The 22,987-nt window shown below is 38.8% G+C and overlaps 1 protein-coding gene across 3 annotated transcripts in view; it reads left to right on the forward strand.

Annotated features, from left to right (window-relative positions):
• The window catches only part of LOC126367047 (GATA-binding factor C-like), a 103,502-nt gene that overhangs the window by 63,448 nt on the left and 17,067 nt on the right, over window positions 1–22,987 (forward strand). For all 3 annotated transcript variants that reach the window (XM_050010432.1, XM_050010434.1, XM_050010433.1), the window contains exon 5: window positions 17,825–17,959. In XM_050010432.1, coding sequence (XP_049866389.1) covers window positions 17,825–17,959 — 135 coding nt within the window. The remainder of the gene's footprint in view (window positions 1–17,824; window positions 17,960–22,987) is intronic.

Here is a 22,987-nt window from a genome sequence, read left to right on the forward strand (position 1 = left end):
GCTCCTATTCACGGCAGTTACCTCACTAAACATTCTTAACCCTTGTAAACGCGTACTGGTCGCAAAATTTTAGTGTTTTGTTTCATAGTAGGTAACGAATATAAATGTTTTCTGGCAAATAACTCAATAAAATCAGCCCCTCTGCACTTCAAAATGAAACATTCCCTTGTTACACTAATCGTTTCGCACGGCGTGCTGTTATTTATCGGTAGCTGTAGTGCCAACTGTGCGGACGCTCTCCTTGATTTAAAGCCTTAAATTGCACAGCTCGGAATTGCGCCGGCAATCTTCTCGATTCAAGTTCACGTGCAATCAACACTTCTATATTTTTACGTACCGCTCAACTTGATGCAGGCTAAGACTAGTTTTGATCAGGTAAAAAACAAATTAGAACCTTTTTGCACGCTTGCTCAACTCGTCGCATACATGTCGAATACACATAAGTGTCTCGATTTGTTTTTTATGGATCCCAACCTCAGCAATTAAAGACATTAAGCAATCGTCCGAGCAGCATTAGAGACAAGCAAACTACCGTATTACGTTATAATCTGGACTAAGCCCCGGCGAGACTGACAGACGGGTAAGTGGCTCGCTACCGAACATGACGCAATAAAATACGACCAAAAGTCGATCTAATAAATAATGCGATGCGCTCGCGCTATGGACTTCCTCTCGACAATTAACATAGAGGAAGCGCGGGCTGTCATTAACCCGTCAGCGCGGCCAACTGTTCCGAAAGCTGTACAAGTGTACAACAATCACGGGTACTCGCTACTCGCCGATGTAATTAGGACGCGAATGCTTTATAAATACAAATAAATAAAAGGAGCGGTGCGAGGTGGCAGCCCGCAATTTAGCCGCGGCGCGCTCAAATTGTTGGTTTCGGCCGCGGTGTCTCCCTGACTAATGACGCGACTCCCGCACTACCGCCACACTGTTATAAGCATATTTAATCAGCTATTCGTAATAATTGATACCGGGAACATATGCCCCGGGATATCGGGGCGTTTGCATACCGATTTTATTCAAATGCAACGTTCGAGTTGGCATTTACACATGAGCGGTCACTAGTGCGGCTCGCGATCATTTATCATCGCGCCTCTATCGACTGTCGTCGGCTTATTTTTTTCTTTAACTTACCGTAGCGAGAGCTATTGAATTCTGTCTTAATCATTTTTCTCCTCATGTACGCTAGCTACTTTCGAACGGTGAAGACACTTTCGCACATAAATTTTTAGTCCAATTTGCGCAAACTCCACCTCTCCTTTGTGAATACTTTCGAGAGAGCGTGTGGTTCCTATTTAACGGTACGTTTAGCTTAGTAGGTAGGCTAGACGTTATTTTGTCAATGGTGTAGTGTAGCCGACCCACGCGCGCCCGGTACACGGCAGTAGCGCGGGTTTGACTCCCGGTCACTTCCGTATCGCGAACCTTTAGTTAAATCTAACTAGCCAATTGGACCTTGGTTATCCTATTGGAGTTTCAATGTGAATGATACTGACTCATGAATCGGTAATGCCAGTTCAAGTTCGTTTAGAAATAGTTTTACGCTAGCCAGTTTATTTGATTTATTAATGTCGATTTGCATGACTTGCCTTTGTGACATAAATACTTATCTACATTTAGCTTTTGTTTGGTTTTATATCTCTTCTAGTATTATATTAAGTAAGTATTTAATTACTACGATTCAGAGCAAAACTTTATTGAAAAAAAACTGTATAAAGTTATGTAACATAAATAAGTAATGTTACCGTAAAATTGCAAAGACGCGTCCACGCGTGAGCAAAACTTGTTCATAAAAATAAAAAAATAAAGGTAGTTGCACACAATACATTGGTATGTATCGCGCGATCGCGCATCAGTCGCGTAATTGACGCAATTCGATATTATCCGCGACGCGAGATCACGCATCGCACCGATAGCCTTATCCGCCGCGACAATATTTACCTACGCGAAATGTTTAATGAGACTCACATTAACATAACTACACGAACTCTAAAATTTTTACATCTTCTACAAACTAGGGAATTTTAAAACAGTTTTGTATACCTATTTATTCAGAGATACAAGTAATAAATCCTAGTGAGAACGACACTTAGGTACTTGTGGCAAGCTTTTTATAAAAGAAACATTTTGTCAAGTCCATTACTCTCTGTATACAGGAGTCACGAACAAAAATGAATAAACAGTATTAACCTGAATTTATTACAATATAACTCCTCAATTATTAATCTATTGTAGAGACAAGTCGGTCTCCGGTCTCATTTATCAAAATACAGTATTAATAATCATAAAATATTCCCAATACGAAATTAATAGCATCAAAACAGGTGTAGTAGCTAATCTCTGATACTGGCGTTGTTCTTACCGGCTGGAAAGATAAACGACTACTATGTATAGAGTGATCACATTGTCCGAGCGTGTTAAAGACCGGTCGGACGAGAGCCGTAACGAGCGTTTCGTATACAATAGACCTTTTAGCGTCATGTGGACGCGCGTCAATCGCGAGTCGGCGGCAAGACTAGACTTTGTAGTGTGTGTGCTCCTTTACAAAGCTCAGCACTACTACGGTTATGGTATAACTGGGGCAAAACTAAAATGGTCTAACGCATCAACAAATTTATTTCATTCACGTTTTGTGCATAAAGCGTATAATAAAATTAATAAATTTTGCAACGATCGAAATTAACTTGAATTTTAAAAAACTGATGAATTTTCAGATGTACCTGTTCACCCTAACACGGCACAGCTAGCACCTAATAAATAATTATAACTAAACGTGCGGTTGAGTTCGGTAACAACAACTATGATAACAAAAAACGAGACGAGTCCGTTCGATTCGTATGAAAATAAAACATATCCGAGGACTGACGTGCGTCCGGCGTCACTTAGTAGCGCTGGAATGATGTGACAGGCCTTGCCGAACCGAATTCCTTTTTTAAATTTATAAAATTAAAAATAATATAAAAGCAAAGATACCTTCTGAATCTGTTCCATTGTGTTCACGTTTTGGAAAAATTTAAATGACCGAATACTGGCCGCTTTTTTGAGAATCGGAATCTCGAGTTCGGCGTTTAAATACATACAGTTTCGCGGGTTAGCGCCATGTTTTTTCCATTTTCTGCGCATTTTGGCGCGCTGCTCGCTGTGATTTTGCGCGATTAAACCAAGGAGGTCCTGTGAATAAGTTGTTAGTGTTAACGATCTAGATTCGCACCTTTCTTGACGTGAAAAGGGGTAGCATACTTTGAGGGTATTTTAAAGGATATTTTGTTAAAACTTTTAAGTTAACTTCTTAGGTTTTTCGAACCTGTGTTCTAAACTCTTTTTAATTCAATTTATAAGATTGCACGGTAACTATAAAATACTTTTTCTTGTATCAACACAGAGCGTTGTACCTGTTTGTATTAGCAATACTTATACAGCGATATAGCAGTTTTTTGCTCAAGTCGGCATCGCAGAGAATCGATCGGCGATATTTAGAGTGGCAATATGAATGTATTTATTCAGGGCTGAGGGCGGCCTCTAACAATGCTACGGTTGTCGCCGACGACTCGCAGGGCTGGCTCAACAAGTGATACTTATCTTCATTTAAATAACTTTTTAAGCATTCTTAACTACACCATTTATAACAACATAACGTAACACAGCATCACGAATGTATCGCCAAGGGGGTTGGCAGAGCCTGCAATACGTTCAAATACGAAAGGTAGATATGATATGGACTGAAAGTCCCAATAGGATTAAATTTCACCTTACTTACCTATTTATTCATCATAACCAAAATTGTAATTGAATGTAGAGTCATTTTAATTGACATTTGAAAATGCAGAAAAAGCAAAGGAATTAATGAAATACTTAACTTAATTTTTAAGAAATTGAAGAAGATAACTTCCTTCTCTTCTTTCTGGCTCACCTCACCTCCTATATTTGTAGGGGTGCCGGTTCCGAGTCATCTCTCGCTTACATTTGCGTTTAAAAAGATAACACCGTCCCTAAAATCAAAAATATTTGTTAGGTTTATTGTCAACCCTATATAGTGGTGCCGTGAATCAGGGCTGCCACCGCCGCGGTGGTCCGCGCGTCACCCGCGCGTGCGCACTGCGTTGTCCGCAGCCCTGCCAATTTACATACCATCCTCAGCCTACCACACTGCCTTCAGATACTGCCAAACTTTAATTTACAATGGGATTATTTTTTTTTTCAGTGGCAACTAGAACATTGATAATTTGTTTTTCTTTTTAGATGACTTCTCTTTTTGCCAAAGTCTGATTGCTAGATTCTGGTAATTACATAACATAACATTAGTAATTAGCTTAACTCTATCGGTATAGATTGAACTCGAGAAACCTAATTCTTACTTGTAGTGTTGGTGTAGGTACTTTATATAAAATATGATGAAATGCATGTACCTACGTATTATTGCCACAATCTTATAACTATTAGTGCTATACTAAACACTATTTCTGTTTGTAAGCAAGGAACTTTTAATCAAGTGAGTACAATTCTCATAACACCATATTACGCATACTTTTTCTAAGTACCCTACGAACATGTAGGACCGCGTATTTATTGTCTCTATTATAATCGTTATTGAAAATACATCAGTAAGTGCGCTCATAACTCAGAGTACGTACGAGCATTGCCGCCGGCGAGCGCTCCACTTTGGCTCACTTTACTCATTTTGTTCACTTTACTCATTTTGCTCACTTTGCTCATTTTGCGAGGTTCGGCATTGTGTTTACCGCATTTACCATTGTTCGGAGCCCAAATAAATTGGCCCGCGACGTCGTGCGGCGGTGACAGGTATATTTGACTCGATTTTAGTCGATAATTAATCCGTATTGTTAACTGGATCGGCCCACCCTTGTTTGAGCATCCCGGGATTTGTTTTGGAACGTCAATCTGTGACTTACGATTGTTAATTGAAAAATGTTGATTTTGAGCTCTCGAAATGTGAATTGAAGCTGCCGTGTGGCGAGTTGTATTACGGCTCTAACATTAGTGAAGAGCATTATCTCTACGTACGATAAGCTGCGAAAGTCCATTCAGATTCTTGCAAAGTAATAAATTAACTACTTGAACTTAAGATCTCCTGGTTACATGTCACCTACAAAAACATACATTTTATAATTATGACAACTAATGGTTTATAATTTCACCCCTGTTTACAAATAATTCGCTGGGCTCAGTGACTGATCTTTTGCTCTTTGATTGTACATACTTAAAGGGTACTTATAACACTTAATAGGGGTAGTAGAGTCCAAAATGTACAATCATCTTTTAGTTAGTGACCATAAGTATATGAAATACATATAAAGGGATAGGTTCCCTGTTTATAATACGTTCATCACGTTTGATAGAATGGCAACGTGAGAACATTATTACGTGTTTTTAAATTGAAAAAGTTATTGAAATAACCTTCAGTGCTACACAATGTAACCGCTAGATATTATATATTTACAACTTCCTCTATAATTCTGAATATCGGAGTAGGTATTGTATTACCATTTCTAATTGGCGATCCCGTTGAATGAATCTAAGAATTACACCGGTCATAAAAGCGCAATAACCGTTTGTAAAGAATACAATCGCAATTATTGTACAATTAAGACTGATATATTCCGCCATTCACATATAAAAGTTTATGAATAGATTGAAGCACATGCAACGCTACAGCTATAGTGAACACCTCATCCTTCATAGTCAATTAAGAGCAAAAACAGCGAAGCGAACTCTAATGAGTGAAGGTTGCTGTGTCACATACGATAACAGAAAAAAATATATTCTGAAGAAAAAGCCGTCCTTAACTCTTAGCACTGAATGTCATTTCACGGTCGCTTAAGGCTCGATGTGCAAGTAATTAATTGAATTGGTAAGCAATATAGTAACTCTAGTTTGTCCACTTTTTTCACAGCAAAATAATGTTACACTAACCGGTCCAATTACACAATGCTTGGTATAAAATTGCAATTCTTCAGAGAACAGCAGCGTTAATACCCATTAAATTTTCGTGTGGATTATTTTGAGAAATGTTTGAGCATTGTTCTAAAGAACAATAATGTAATTAAAATGTTTTCTTATTTGCATAATATTTGAGATTTCGTTTATACATGTCAACTAAATTATGTTCAATCTGCGAATTCGCGGTATGAATAATGCGGTTGTTAACACTTTAAAGGACAGAACTTCTAACGACGTTCCGATTCCAAGTTGTCATACTCTCATACTACCTATTATGAACCATCAAAGCCTCTGTCCATGAAAGGGTTAAACAAAAGTATATGAACAGGTGATTAGATAATATGTGTAATAAATAATGTGGTATATAAAGATACTGATCGTTTTAATAGTTCATGTTCACATATTTATTTCTTTTGAATATTGCAGTTTAACAAGTTTATTGCACTTTTTGTGTATTATGCACTAACTTAAAATAGCTCTTATTTACTTATCTATTTGTTATTTGCGCTGAATCGTACTATCCGCGTTTCTAACGGCTGCCTGTCATAAGTTCTAACACTAATCCGTTGCTTATGAACCTCCGTACATTTTATTGCATAAGCTTGTAACCACGAGTGATAAAACAAAATGCCATCCACCTCGCCCGACCTATGGGACACCTGCTACGAACAATCGACTGAACCGTTTTACATAGAATTGATTGTAAATTATAGAACAATAAAAGCGAATTATCTAGAACGTTTTCTGCAAAGTAGTGGTGTCGTTAACAACTTCTGTCCAATATTATTGTACTTTTTTAGCTATAAATGTATTTTAGAATGCCAATTAGCACTTTTGTATGGTGTTAAAACATTATTTGTGTCATTGTTTCGCGTAAACATTAAAAAAAAGATAAACGATGTTAAGAAAAGTGAATTAAAAGGCGAATGATGTGTTTTTTATTACTGGAAAAAATGGAGTTTACACACGTGTAAGTTACATAGTAATATAGACACATATGGAGGTTGCACAATACATATTGTATCCTCTATTTTGCAAGCTTTAAGTACCTACATCATGTTATGATGAGAGTTGGCGTATGAATAATCCAAATTATTATTACATACATAATTACTCTGAACGGTACGCGTCCTACTGGACCCCCCTGGCTTGTAGTCTTAAATATTTATGCTGTGCCCTTCAGCGCCCCCCATTTGTCCGGCCAAGTAGTTAATATGTAGAGAGAGTAGATAATATTCGTATATATAGTAATGGCGTATACATAGTAAAGCTGAAATGCGTGCAAAAACGTAACCGTTTAGCTTTTTTAAACCTGCCTTCGCTTGATTGTTTTAAGTCGGGAAGCTCAAAAGAAAGTTGATCTAAACAACTAATATTCCATCAAGTTCGATGCCTCTTTGCGGGCGGTCATATGAGCATGGAACGATTAAAAACGCACCGCTACTCAACATTATGTCTGTTCTTATGAAGGCTGTCAGGGAAGCGACGCGTGTATTCTGACTACTGTCTGACAGACACAGTTTAATATAATATATGTGTACTTATAGCAGATGTGGATTCTGACCTTTGCGGTCTACTGTTGAAACGAGGAAGTTGCCTAAATACGTTCTTTGGCACGAGTCTAGACTGACTCTCATGACTCTAGAGAGGTTTTGGCTTGGCTGTAACTTTTTGCAATTTTTTTGCAGTTTTTTCTCAAGTAGGTATAGGAACTGTTGTGTTGCAATTGTAATTCCGTATTAAAAATGAACGCTTAAAAATAATACTTGTTGTTAGACAACCTTAATTTGACTTACCTAGTATAATTTTAGCTGAACAGTGAATTCAGGAAGTACTTAAATTATCCTTTTCTTTTTACCTGTTTGTTCCACCGACTGTTTATAAAACATTAATTATCTTTTAATTAGTGAAGTACATGTACCCGTCACCGTGAGATGATGGCTGCTACTTCTCTGACAGTCGACATGACGGGGTTTTTTTATCCGGCCACCATTAGATACACGTCCGACATTCATAGTATCTGTGTCTAATGCTTGTCTACTGACAACGGCTCACACGAGATCCCAACCAAAGAATTCCACGCTCACATTCCATAGCCAACCTTTATAAAACATCATCAAAATAACCATTTATGCAAAATCGTTGCAATTAATTTGCGAGAAAGAAAGGTCCATTTAATGATATCGTTTCACCCTTCATCGGAGCTTATCATTTCTCGTTAAAAAAATGATCCAATTAAAGGGTCCCGCGAAGCCTCAATAAGTTACCGAAAGCGAGTTAAAATCTCGCGCACACCCATTGTAATAACGCATGCGCCCTCAATATTAAATTTTAACAAGGTATTAATTAAAAAAACTAAAGCGAAATATGTTTAAATTTTCTCAGGGCGCGCGGTCGCGGCCCCCTCGCGCTGTTTTATTTTTAATTCATTTTATTCGGCGCGGGGCGAGCGGCCGGCACGCCCACCGGTGATTTAAAATTTTGATTTATCGACGCGCGCGCAGCTCGGCGCGCAGACTGCGCCGGCGATCAGACACCACGGCTCACGCAGGACAATGAGCCCACTCGGCCTCACATCCAACTGTAAACCTATTCTTTATCTAAATGACTTGCACACCTAATTTGTATCCTGTTCTATATTGATCTAATCTGACATTTGGCTAACTAGATCTAGCCACATACTTGGTCTCATTAATTCTTAAATATTGTCCGATGCCCTTTCTGAAAAAGGGGTGAACATATATTTATTCTTATTTAGTATTACTTTTAATTTATTTCATACCAGTGTCTAAAGCAACAGCCATAGCTTACGTGGCGCCCCGCTAGCCGGCTGGCTTGCCCGCGGTAATTATAAATATGACGCGGTGGTAAACTGTGCGAACTGACCCCCGACCCCGGAGCTTCGCACTCCTGACCATCTCCGGTACCATCTAGCGAGTGTGTGCGTTACCTTCGCAGGACTCTGGGAAAATCTAGAAATTATTGATTGCCTCAATAATATAATAATTGCCGGACTCGACTCGCGCTGTCAAGGGATTCGTGGAGGAATGATAAAGATGTTTACATCCTTCTATCAGTTTATTTCTCCTCTACATTTATGTAATGTACCTACTTAAACCATTTCAGTATGATGTTTTAGGTACCTACTTACAAATTAAAATGTCATTAAAATATTTATTATTGTGTAGGAACTTATTTCTTTAGAACTAATCGTTATTACTTTTACTGTGACATAAATGTAATTACGAGTAAATGTAGGACAGTTCCGAACAATTCATTCAGGAATAGTTTAAAGTTAATTTCAATACAAATGGGAATCAAAAGATACAATTGCATATTAAGTGACGGCATGAGGCAGGTGCCATCGTATTTACGACTTCCCCGAACGCTTTGTTCGCCCCGCGGCGTTGCTTGCATTGCACCTGTGATGTTTGATTAATTATATAAGAACTACAATCGCTGTTTCGTGTCCAGTGTCGTTAGTTGCCTCATTTGACGCGATTATCACTTGCAAACGTACTGTATAAGCTCTATAGAGGCGACTCCACAGTACATTACGTTTAGTGAAAATAACGATAACGAAAAACCAAAGGTGGGTTGAATGTGTGGTGACTTTTGAATGTGAGAAATACGATGTTAGACTGACCGGTATCCGATGCCAAAAATAATAGCAGCAAAACACACGACACGAATCGCATCGTGCTAAATCAAACTTTACACTGCAAAGCCGTGAAGCCCACCAAATGTGCTTTAAAATGCTTTGTTTTTCCAACAAACAGTGTGTTGAGCACGGTGTGCGGCTGGTCCCGTGACACGTGCGACACAGTGTAGGTATCGCCGCGTGTGTCGCCACCGGCTTCCACATGGAATCGTCCGCAGTGTCCTTCGCCATTCAATGCAAATTCACACGTTATAAGAAGCGATCCAGCCCAGAATTACCAACGTTTAGTCGCCTCCGGAACATAATTTCGAGTTACTTTGTAATTTTACCGAACTCCTGCCACGTTCTCGTAATTTAAAGCTGTATTTAAAGACGTGACTGCAAGCTGGTCGCTGCACCTGTTCAGTATTTAGGTTTGGTACATTATTTTCTACGTCACTTCTGATTCTCTAAACTGATTTTAATGAGACCACCGCTTACATCTTCTTTCCCTATATTATTAGGTAGCTTTATTTAGTTACTTAATTTGATACGAGTAAACGGATTACTAAATACTTATTATGAAACTTATATTACTTATATTACATCTAATCTTCTAAATCAAAATTCAAAGTTATGCATCTGTTAATAAAAAATCTATTTTAGCATTGGAATGCTATAGATGCTTCTATCACGTGCGTCACTTAAGATATTCGCATAAACAGATTACTTAGCTATGATCTATGGGACCTTCGCAGTGTCCTGTCCACAATGATGCATGCGACATGCATCGCGCGCGCACTCGTCTTATAGATCAATCTTCTTTGCGCAAATTCCTTTATTTTTACATTTGTAGTTGTAGCAGAATTATAATTATCTTCCTTATTTACATAGTTTATGCTTTTGCTTTAAGTCAGGATGCACCTAAGTACACGGAAAGAAAGTTTTCTGAATTATTTTTAACTAGGTAGGTACCTAGATATTCTATCAGCACATTCTTGGTATTACAGTGGAGCCTTTATCAAAGTTTTTGTTGGTAGGTACCTACCTACTCAAAGGGTTCAAAGAACCTCCTTTGAGCCCATAAAAAGACCCAAACTGTGTTCTATATATAATCGATAAAACATTAAAAGTAAAAATATACTTTAACATGAATAAAATATTAAGGAAATTCCGTGCAAGATTGTTAAATCTGACTCGCTTTTCTTTTATGCGATACAGTGGCGCCATCCATCAACGTCCGTAACAACTAATTGATGCTCTCACTGAATATCGTGAGATTTGTATTGAGGAGAAACTAGGATGTATTTAAATATCTTTTTTCATAAAGTGTAAAGTAAAGAATGCTATGGTCGATCTGATAACCTATTGTTCATTCTTAGATTATCTAACGTTCGCGCTCTTTGTGTTTGCATACGATTTTTTATAGAGCAAACTAAGTCGACACTTCCCTTTTATTTTTTTACGCTTGGGATTTTTGATATACAGACAACTATTATCTTATATTTCTTCTTCTACAAACAGGCTTACTAGATACCAAATCGTATGTTTTATAACAGTTTCATACAAAGGGACCATGTGTGGAAGATAGACTAGTATCCTGGTTTTTGATGAAGTTTGATGCATGAGAGATAAGACAAATTCCTGAATGAAAAGAACAGTTTAAAAATATTCAATCTAGGCTCCTAACTCTAGAGCATAATTTTAGATGTAGGATTCTTATATCATATATAACATAATAATCAATCTTACCAAAGTACCTACTTTCCGTCGTTTAATGACTGTGTAATATTGAGTTAAAAAGGCAGCTTGTCAATATTCATGATAGATGTAGTTGGGAGGAGCTTTTGGGATACGAGCGGCATTCTTGGGCCGTCTTTTTATTAGCGGTGGAAGAGTTTGGCAGTTGGATGGCCGCGGGTCGTGCGTCGTCGGCGTCGATTACGAGAACACGATCTAATCTCGTGCGAGACGGTTTGATGTGTCAATCTCGATCCGTATCGCTCTATCGCCCGATACTTCGATAGCTTCGGTTGCATCGGCTGCTTCTATTGGGCAACCGCGCCGCTTTGTTATCCTAATGGTCCGAAAATTTCGACGGCTCGTAGAAAAGAAATCGAATGGACAATAACGCTCTTGCTGTCAAGTTCCTGTCTATTTACATAGTAAGCGTTTTGAACCTATTTGGAGGTGTTCTTTGTAGTAGTGACTTTCACCCGGCTTTTGGGTTAACAAATTGGGAGATATTTTAAGACGGGTCCGTCACGAATGGTTGGCATTTGCCTAAGGGTCGCATTATTTGTTCATGTTACACGCTAATCGAGGCGTACGCTGACCGACAGTACGATCCGCACACAAATAAATCGTTAAGCGAATTTCCCAACATGGCTTCCGCGGCGCGGCCAATGGGAGGCAGGGGGCGGCGCGGGCGGGGGCGCTGCATCTTCGTGTGAAAATTTAAAAAATTACGACCTCCGGGTTTATTTTACGATCGCTTTGAGAATACCCCGCGAGAGCTTCGATAAAGTTGAAGCGATACACGATCCGTAAACGAGATGTTGTGCACATAAAATTATGTGCACGTGAAATTCTTTTGTTTACACATTTATTCATCTTTGCTTCATTATTATAGCGTCTTATTCGTAGTAGTTCATAACTTTGGTCCCCATGGAAAAGGATTACTTGGCAATATTTTCTAAAAAGAACCACTTTGTATTGAAACTGTGTTTACCTAACTGTCTTGTGTACTATAGAAGTACCTACCTACATGTGGACATTATGAATAAATAAACCACGATAACGGTTTCAAAGGAGGCTACCCACTACATCAAAGTTTTGTCGACCCTTGCTCTATTCCAAGAGCCCTCCGCTTCAACACACGTACACTGCGAGCTATATCACCGCTGAAACTAGCGTGGTGTGAGTGAACACGATGAAAATCTTTATTTTCACGCTCTATCTCTCTTTATCTAATCGCTTCGGTCAGATAAGGACGGAGCGCCGGAAAAACCGGTGCGGGGCGAGGGGTAAAGGCTACATCGATTCCGCGCTTTCACTGCTAGGGGCCGTGTAAACCTTTAAAAACAGCGCTTTTGCCGCGCGATTGTCATCTCTAACCTTACACGGATAAGAGGGAAAATTCAGTGCTGAGACAGGTCTAGTAAATGGATTGCCTCCCCCTCGGGGGTTCTCGTAGTGGGATCTAGATGGCGTAGATATGCTGATAGGCGCGCGGCGTGGTGTGCGCGGCGTCGTGACGCGCGCGACGCCACTGGACGCGTGCGAGTGTGCGTGCTACGTTTGTATTTTCCGGCTACAAAGTTATGTACGTATACCCATAGAGGGTTGTTTCCGGAGGTTAAATTTCGCTTGTGTTTGCAAATATATGAGGGGTTGTAGATGTAGGTACGACCATCCCTTTTTGTAATATAATTTTATGTTTGAGCGTAGATAGGCGAATAGATTAGGGAAGATGGAGGCTGCGATTTGATTTGATTAGGAGGTGTTCGGAGGGTCGGGGGAGATAAGGCTGATTGGATCGCGGGAGGGCCGCGCTTTATGGAAATATGTTTTTAATGTGGGTGGTTTATTGAATTAGCCGATGCTGCGAAGTGATGCGAGATAATCCGTCTGGTGTGTTCGTTGCCGATAATTAACTGGATGAACATCGGTTTATTAGCACATTGTGCTATTGTTTTCTAATCTCTTTTTGCTCCCGTTGTAACGAGTTGGCGAGCCATTATAATGTTTATTGAGCCAAGCAAATACAATACATGTGAGCTTTATCTAATTAGCATGGATTTTCTTTTCGATCCAAGGAAATACAAAGAGAGGTTTTTTATATTATGTTGACAGTTGGAATGGAGTTTAAAGGAGGCAATCTTACGTAAACTGTCCACTTATTCGGTCAGTATGGTTCTATTATAATCGCTTGTTCAGTTCAACATAACAACAAAGACTTGTTTTTGTTCCTGTCACGGCACAAAGCAGCCCTTGATGTCATCACGGCGCATGCTCTTTGAGTTTACACTACACTGAAAATCAAAGTACCACCATCACAATAACACTGAATTTCGTCTATTTGTTTGTGTACTGCTTTTTATCTTTGTCGGCATGTTTCCCGTTTTGATACTCGTTTTTTAGCCTGCACGCTATCGATCGGGAATGTCGTTGACAGTGAAATGGGTTTAACAATTAATAAAACTCTCTAGGAATCGGATAGGACAAGTGGCATACTCGAAATTTTATTGTATGTCTTATATCGTAAAAGAGTTTTCGGGATGCCGTCCTAGGCTGACTCCAATAAAGAATGACCCAAATAAAAAATAATCCTAGCTATAAATTTTATGGGTCTTTCCAGCCATTTCAGCGTTTGAGGAGCGAAAGTAATTCGCTCATAAAATTACGAGTAAACAGCCGTTTTTCGAGGGAAATAAAACCTCCCCTCCGGTGGCGTCTGAGCGGCTTACTGCCCTCTGATTTCGGTGGTCCCCTGGGTCCGCAGCCCCGCACGCTCCCGTTATAACTTGATGAGAAATCTTATCTGCAGATTATAAAATCGGTTTCGCGTAATTGAGTCGTAAAATGCAGCGGTTAATTTTTGAACTGTCCAGTCGGACAACGTTTTATTGCATCTAGCTTTTGTGGTCAGTATTCTGGTTTGAGTACCCACTAGGTACTGAAACGTACTTTCATAAAATATGTATTTTCAGATGATGTTTGTAATTTTACACTTTGTTGCTACTTGTCACACGGGCACCTTGTGACTAGCTTTGGTTGTTTGTTTGATACTTTCTTTTAACCGAAACTCGATACACTAGCTTCATAGCTGCGTATATATAGCAAGATAGCTATACACTGTTATATTGTTTTACTCTGTACATTCTAAATTTAGCAGTTTATATAAGTACACTGTCTGTATTTTCCTTTTAGTATTGCCTACTACAAATACTTCAACAATACAGTTAGGTTAAACAGGTATAGTGCAGTACTAAATACTTAAGTGATCTTATTGTCATGTCATAAATATTGAAAGCAGCCAATAATATGACGAGACTAACATGACATGGCGGTCGACCACCTCGTATTTATCCGTCCAATAGCCTGCTGCCATTGGTACTGCAGCTCACAAAGCGACGTCGAATTAGCGTAATGCCTATACGACAGCCTGTTAGTCCGATTGCTATTTGTGGCTAAGCTGCATTAGTGCTAGGATTCATTCCATGGGATTAGGTAGCTGTAGCGGTTATGATGGTTCAGGATGGCTTATTAAAAGTTGGTCTTTGTGAACGTTGTCAACCGATTGTATGACAATCTTACACAGTGGCTTTAATCAACATATTAAGTTAATTAAGTTGAAAATTTCTTAAGCTGCTGCACTCTTTTTGTACTCTTCTAATTACTACCAGAGAAGCCTCAGTCCACTTTTATTTTATAACGGTTCTTTCAAAGAATCCATTTAGTTAAAACCCCTTTTAAGCGCGGTTGTTCGCCTCAAGACGGCACTCACTTATATTAAACCGGACAATACACCACGATATCTGCGACCAGTCCTCATAGTTACCGAGACGGGACCGAATGTTCCGAATAGTTGGCTCTCGTGTTTTACGACCTCGATACTTTTTGTCCGGCAAATGACATGACAAATTAATGGATTTATTATAAGTCGGATTGCGCGGCTCGTTTTATTTCTCGTGTCGGTTTTAGGATGAATGCATTTTTAATTGAGTGAGGCACTTTTGTGGACTGTATAAAACGGCCACCGCATGCCGTGGATATTTTTTGTTTGATTGACGGGTAGTAATGGGCAGGTGCGTAAGAGGCCGATAGCTACCTCGCTTTCCGAATCGACTCGACTCATTTCGAGTGGTCGCTTTTTGTCTGTGTCGTTTTGCGACTCGATTTTGTCATGTTTTATGTTGATTGTTTTAATATATGAACAAAGTCAAATGCATGGACAGGGTGTGCATGCAAATGTTTGTGTACACAACGTGTAAATTAATATCACACTTTTATTCAGTCGCTCTCTACATTACATACCTGTCTATGCGCAAATTTGTACAATAATTCTTAATTACAAGTACTTTATTTCTGACTAAAGTTGTACTATTTATTTAAATAATTTAACTGCGTGATAGTGATAATAATAGGTACCAGTACCTAATACAAAACATGAGTTAGATCTAATAAAATTATTATCGTTTAACTCTACAAGGATTATTAATTAGGTATAATTTACTGGACATTATACTGGATAGGTAGTTTATTTGATTAAATTGCCAATTTGACTCATTATTTTTTATTACAAATTAAGTGCAAGCCGCTCCATTCATTTGACTTTCGCCGAAGGTTCCAACGGATATATTTAAAGTGGGGCTGTAGTGTTTTTGCATTTTCCTATATTGAATTTGGTGCAAGCCGTTTTGCCTGGGGCCTGTTTGATGGGTCTGCTTTATGACGCACTAATGGCATTTACCCCATGGTGCAGCAGGTGTAAATGCACTTGTATTTATGGCAGAGAGTAAAACTCATGTACTATAATAATTTTAGCAAGCAATAGTACCCTTTCCTCGTTAAATACTAAAATGCTATCATCAATAATGCTCGTTGCAAACATGTTATGGTTTTACATACCGATGCATGTTTTGCAGAAAGGAAGGAAAATATATGGGTTTAGTATATTTATTTATTTCCACAAACTGACTCGGTGGTCTAGGGCTTTAGGCTCACGATACGGAGGTCTGGGTTCGATTCCCGATGGAGACTTTGTCGAAATCACTTTGTGAGACTGTCCTTTGTTTGCTAAGGACATTAGCCGTAAAATGGTGTGTGTCCACTAACCCGCAGTGCAGCAGCGTGGTGGAGTATGCTCTACACCACTTCTGGTTGATTGAGAGGAGGCTTGTGCCCAGCAGTGGCACGTGTATAGGCTGTTTATATTATGTTATGTTATGGTTATGAAAGTATTATTTGCAATTGTCTTGTTGGTGTTATGTTAACTACTAGAACAAGGTTTCTTCATAAAGTATTTAGGTAGGTATGATTTATGTAAGTATAACATAACATAAACATAAACTGCCTATATACGTCCCACTGCTGGGCACAGGCCTCCCCTCAATCAACCGGAGGGGGTATGGAGCATACTCCACCACGCTGCTCCACTGCGGGTTGGTGGAGGTGTTTTTACGGCTAATAGCCGGGACCAACGGCTTAACGTGCCCTTCGAAGCACGGAATCATCTTACTTTTTCGGACAATCAGGTGATTCAAGCCTGAAAAGTCCTTACCAAACAAAGGACAGTCAGGACAGGTATGTAAGTATAATATTACTTATTTTTTCAAAACACCTTGCGCTTTGATTTAGTTACCTATCTATATATTTTGTGGGGTTAACAACTTTTTTGAATTCTTTATATAGTGTGTTTTCCACTTTGACACAAGGTGTTTAGTTCGATAACTAACACAGGTGGCTCGACAATTACTTATAAACGGCGATATGGCTCACCTACAACGTTGGTCTAACAGAAAGCTCGGTGACGTGAACTTGAGATGGATCATCATCATCAGCCCATAAACGTCCCCACTGCTGGGGCACGGGCCTTCCCTATGGATGGATAGGGAGATCGGGCCTTAAACCACCACGCGGGCCCAGTGCGGATTGGTGGTTATTAACGACTGCTAATGCAGCCGGGACCAACGGCTTAACGTGCCTTCCGAAGCACGGAGGAGCTCGAGATGAAAACTTTTTTTTTTGTGGTCACCCATCCTATGACCGGCCTCTGCGAAAGTTGCTTTACTTCAACAATCGCGGACCGAGCGCGTTTACCGCTGCGCCATCGAGCTCCTCTTCGAGAACTTGAGATGGATGTACCTCTAACTACCCTAATTGGGATATAGTCGTGTGCTTACATTTAGTTCATTCGCATGGGTTATAAACGATTTGTAGCAATATCCTTTTTGATACTTGGCTAGACCCAAACACCAAACAAAATTATATTTCACTACGTTTTACTGTGAATCCTGTTACATGATGGTGCTGTTACCCTGACACCAGGGTTGCTGAGGTTGGTAATCCACCTCACAACCCACACGATAGAAGAGAGATGGTGGAGAAGACTAGCGCGTGCACAAAAAGCCTCACTATCGTGCAACCTCTTTGACGCGTGGTGCCTTCATCATGATGGTCTGCAAGTATTAATGTAACGTGTGTGTATTGTTACAGTCGCTACAGAGCGCGGCGCGGCGGGCAGGCACCTCGTGTGCCAACTGCAAGACCACCACCACGACGCTGTGGAGACGGAACCAGAACGGGGAGCCCGTCTGCAACGCCTGCGGACTGTATTACAAGCTGCATAATGTAAGTTGATTATTTTGAGCCTAAACTCACACCCCGGACAGTCCATACAAAAATTACATTATTACCGTGTGCTGGTTAATACGTAAGTGCGAGAGAGACACAACCAAAGCGGGGAGCTTGTATGCAACGCCTGCGGACTGTATTACAAGCTGCATAATGTAAGTTGATTATTTTGAGCATAAACTCACACCCTGGACAATCCATACAAAAATTACATTATTACCGTGTGCCACTTAATGCGTAGGTACGAGAGAGACAACCAAAGCGGGGAGCCCGCATGCAATGCCTGCGGACTGTATTACAAGCTGCATAATGCTTAATCTAGTCTAAAGTCATACTCCAGACACTCCATACATAAATATCAGTCAATCAATCAATAACACTTTATTGCACAGCGACATATACACAGGACATAAACATACATACATAACATAAATAGCCTATATACGTCCCACTGCTGGACACAGGCCTCCCCTCAATCAACCGGAGGAGGTATGGAGCATACTCCACCTCGTTGCTCCACTGCGGGTTGGTGGAGGTATTTCCACGGCTAATAGCCGGGACCCACGGCTTAACGTGCCATAAACATAACCATACGAATAAAAATGAGCACAATAGGCGGTCTTATTGCTAAACAGCAATTTCTGCCAGGCAACCTTAGGGTGAAATAAGTGAAATATCATTCTTACTATGTGTCGCCTAATGTGTAAGAGCGAGCGAGACGTCGCGCACTGCCTTAAATGGCCGTGGGTAGGGGGTGAGGTCGGCGTCTGATACGGATTGGTGCGGGACGGAGAATTACCATTCTGTGCGTAGTAATTATTCTTTATTCTATAGTGTCCCTTACCTATAGTAAAAATCTCCTTCTACTTTGTCACCCTTCTAACACTCTATGAAAAGTATCTAGGTTATCGCTTCCTGTCCATTCTGTGACAGATTTCGCCCACCTATCCAGATGGCTATGATTTAACTCGATCGGGCAAGAAAACACATAATTAGATTGCTTTCAATTGATCTCAGACACGGCGTGCCAATCAACTATGGGATGACCTTTCCAACATGATGGACTATCTGTATGGGCAATATGCTGATGTTACGTTTTGTGAGAAAAATACGCATTCGGTTATACTTAAACATTATTTTCAAATTTGATTAAAGAGCTTTATGAGGGCAATACGATTCTATAATTAAGAGTCGTTGCGATTACAAATATGTATATAAAGTAAATTAATTATAAAACATTGGTTCAAAATTATTTAAATTATAAGACGATAAATTAAAGCAACATTAACCCTTGCCTCATATTTGTTTGATTTAGTTTACTACTTATACGTAATATAAGTAGGTGGGCAGCAATCGCGTGAATGTAGTATATTGAAAGTGACCTTAGAATACTCGTATAACTTACTCTATTATTTTCCTTCATAAATTAACAAGCTTTTTCTGAAAAGCGTTTAAGAAAAGTTAAATGCTACGTTGCAATTACGTAAGCATTTTTAATTTTAATTTTATAATAAGCGAATTATGGAATCAAAGAAAAAATATTTTAAAATGGGATTATGAAAAAATAAGGCAATATTTCAAATAATTCGAGATTCGAAATTCAAATAATTTTAAATATTTAAATTAATAGATTTAACTGAACCATTCCACGGCAAAGGCACAGATTAGGTAATAGTCAAACGCTTTTTTCTTTCATCCAATACTTTCTTAATTCAAATATATTAAAAGTTATTTAAAATAATTCCTGCCTCGCGTCATTCCCCTCGCTCCCTACGGCTGCGGTCCCCCGGGACGAGTTGACAGTATCTCGGTGACAGATAACCCACCCCGAGGACGGCTAATGTGTCATAAACCCCAATACGATTGTCTCAGATGAGTTACGATCCACGATACCATCGCTAAACGTTAATAAAATAACTGCGATTCAGCGTCGCGAAAACTGTTAGGTTAGGACCCCTCTTAATTAACTTAGTGACTAGTAAGTAAATTGTTGAGGGGTTTCTTTTTATCTGTTTTTCGTTGGACGATTACGTAGAAAAAAAAAAATTATTCAAACATAAATGTAGTTGGGAAATTTTCAAACATTATCACAGCTTAAGTGACATGAAGCTTTTTAAGTCTCTTAAGCACGGCGTCCAAAAACAATTGTTTGGTAAAATTTTAATCTGTGTATTAGTTCAATATCGTGATGTAAACCAGCTGTAAGTAGCTCATTCTCACGACTCTCACAGCCCTAAACGAAACAATAAAAGGAGGCATGCACGCAACGATACATTCTAAAAGCGAAAACAGCGCAACAATCACAAAAATTGACTGTCAAAGCGACCCTTGGTACTTGAGAGTTTTTTTGAAATGTATACTTTGGTATTGTTCGGGCGTTATTGCGAGTCTAATTATTCGGAAGGAGCGACAAAGCAAGACGCCTGTTCAGATGTTGAAGACATAATGACGGGAGGACAATACGGGAGCTCTGGTAGCGTTGTCGCCGGTACCGCCTCTTCATACATATTTATACCGTCGCTGTACCGCTCGATACCTTGGCCTTTACGAAGGTTGCAATTTATCTCAATTTGAAGCCGACGCTAAAATTGTTGTCAAAACAAACAGAAAATAAATTATGATACAGATCTGGGAACTAGTTTGGTGTGATGATAGTTTTCAATAAGTTTGTTGTAAAACACGACTTTAAATTAATACGCAGTTTTTTATTCTTGTAAAATTAGCTGGGAAAATTCAAGTAGGTACCTACTTACCTAGTAACAATAATAATGTTACATCAATTTTCAATTATAATAGTACAATTTTGAATTGTATATAAAACACAACATATCAGGGCAATTACAAACGGTATCAATGCTAAATACTAATTTCTTTCGGACAATGTTTGAGTGAACATAGTTAACTAAAACCGATTTAAAACTAATAAATCACCAATCCTCAAACGAAACGTATACAAATTACGATAGTTGGAGATCAGAAAGCATATTATAAGCAACAATGTGTAAATAAATACAGTTTAATGCGTGGGGAGCAAGGCGGATACTCCGTGATCGATTTCAGTGAAAAAACGCAATTCATACAACAAAGCATGGCTATTGTGATATACCGACGTCACCCTCCTACGGCGACTCAGCCACCTTGATACTTGAAGAATTAATCTAGTTTAATAAGCCGTGTTGGTGTTAGGGTGTTTATTGTCAAGTTTTGACCGAATGAATGACAAGGCAAATAAATTTTCCATTTTTTCCCTTTTTGTGAATTTTGTGATGGAAGTGCGGTCAATTATACTTGTAATAGTACTAGATATAAAATTAATTGCTGTATTCAAGCCCATTACAATTAGTCGTATAGTTTAGTCTCTTCAAACTAATAACTCACGATTTGTTTTTTTTTTCGTCTAAAAGCATGCGACTCTTAGCTAACTTGATATACCTATAAGTATAGCCTTATTTATTAGTTTTAATGTTCACTTATAAGTTGATAAGATTATATTATTTAATGAAATTTCTTGACTATGTAGGTACATACTTCAAGTTTAGTAGTACCATAACCTTATACCACAATTAATAATTTATTATTAAAACATAAAGTATCAATACCACAGTCTCGCAATATAGAACAGAACAATGTCAAGTGTGTTTACTCAAAATATATCCTTAAGGTCTCTACACGATTGTGTGTAACAAATACTTGTTAAGTTCAAAATTAGCTTCATAGAGTCCGTATAAAGAGAGTCGGCATTCGGTCTGTTGCTCTTGTGAGGAGAATAGACCCTTCGGTTTCTAAGGGCTATTGTTTCTAAAACATTTTATTCGACCTTCTGATACAATTTGCTTTTACTATGATTGATATGAGAAACTTTGTAGAACTTAAACCAGTATACAGGTATTTCGTGATGAATTTTAATGTATTAATATACTATTTTTGGAAGTCATTCGTGTTTTGACGTGAATAAATTATAACGACTAATCCCTCGAGTTTTTCATAATGATGAGACGACAATTTCTAACTATAACGGGCGTCTTGGGAATAACCGACCAAATCCAAATACAAATTGAATGGTATTGAAAATAAATTATTTATTTGGCCATCCACAATGGCCGGTTAATAGGATTACCAAGGCGCGTGGGTTCGATTCCCGTACCTGCGACCGCAATATACCATCAAAAAACCTCCGTATGTTAGTGAATGTTTTTTTAAATTTGTTTATTTAATTTATCACGCTCGTTTATACGTTACTTCCTCTAAGTTAAAGTCGATTATGTTTTTGTGGTAATCGATCGACTTATTTTTTTCTAAAAATATTATTAGTTGCGGTTAGCTGTTGTTTGGAGGGAAAACCTCCATACATTCCAATTGTTTATAAGTAGTTTCATTTGCTTTGACATTTATACAAGTACCTCAAGTGTTTAGTTTCTTCATGCTACGTTTATTTACTTCCAGTTATCAGAATCAAACTGTATTATGAGAATTAAATATAAAATCAGAGGCGTACAAATCACCTACATAAATTGTACCTACAAGACTGTGATTAGGCGAATCATTTTTAACACATTCGGGCCTCTAAACATTCGCCTATAAAACACTAAACAAATTAACTTCTAGTGAGGGTTACGTCATTTTGGATTTAGATAGGTGCGTTAAGTGCCTTTCATACAAAAGTATTGGATTACCAGCTTGTATAGAGCAAGAGAGAGCCCATAATAACAGCTCAAATGATACATTTGGAATACAATGGGCCGATTTTTTTTTTTTTTGTTTTGGTTTTCCCCGAAGGGTAAGGCAAAGGGAACTATGCCCATACAGCCATGTCTTACGTATTTTTTTTCTTGATGAATGATGAAATGATGAAAGGTGATGATGATGAAACCTAAGCCCCCACCCTCGGAGTAGACTCCTACTCCGAACCCCAAACGAATTAACTCGAAAGTCCGCATAAACTTTCGAGTTATGAAGCGGCTTCTTGACACGAAGCGAAAATAGGCAGATACACTTTGTTTATTGAATACTCCAATATAATAACAC

The sequence above is a fragment of the Pectinophora gossypiella genome, chromosome 5 (genome assembly GCF_024362695.1).
Source record: "Pectinophora gossypiella chromosome 5, ilPecGoss1.1, whole genome shotgun sequence".
NCBI lineage: Eukaryota > Metazoa > Arthropoda > Insecta > Lepidoptera > Gelechiidae > Pectinophora > Pectinophora gossypiella.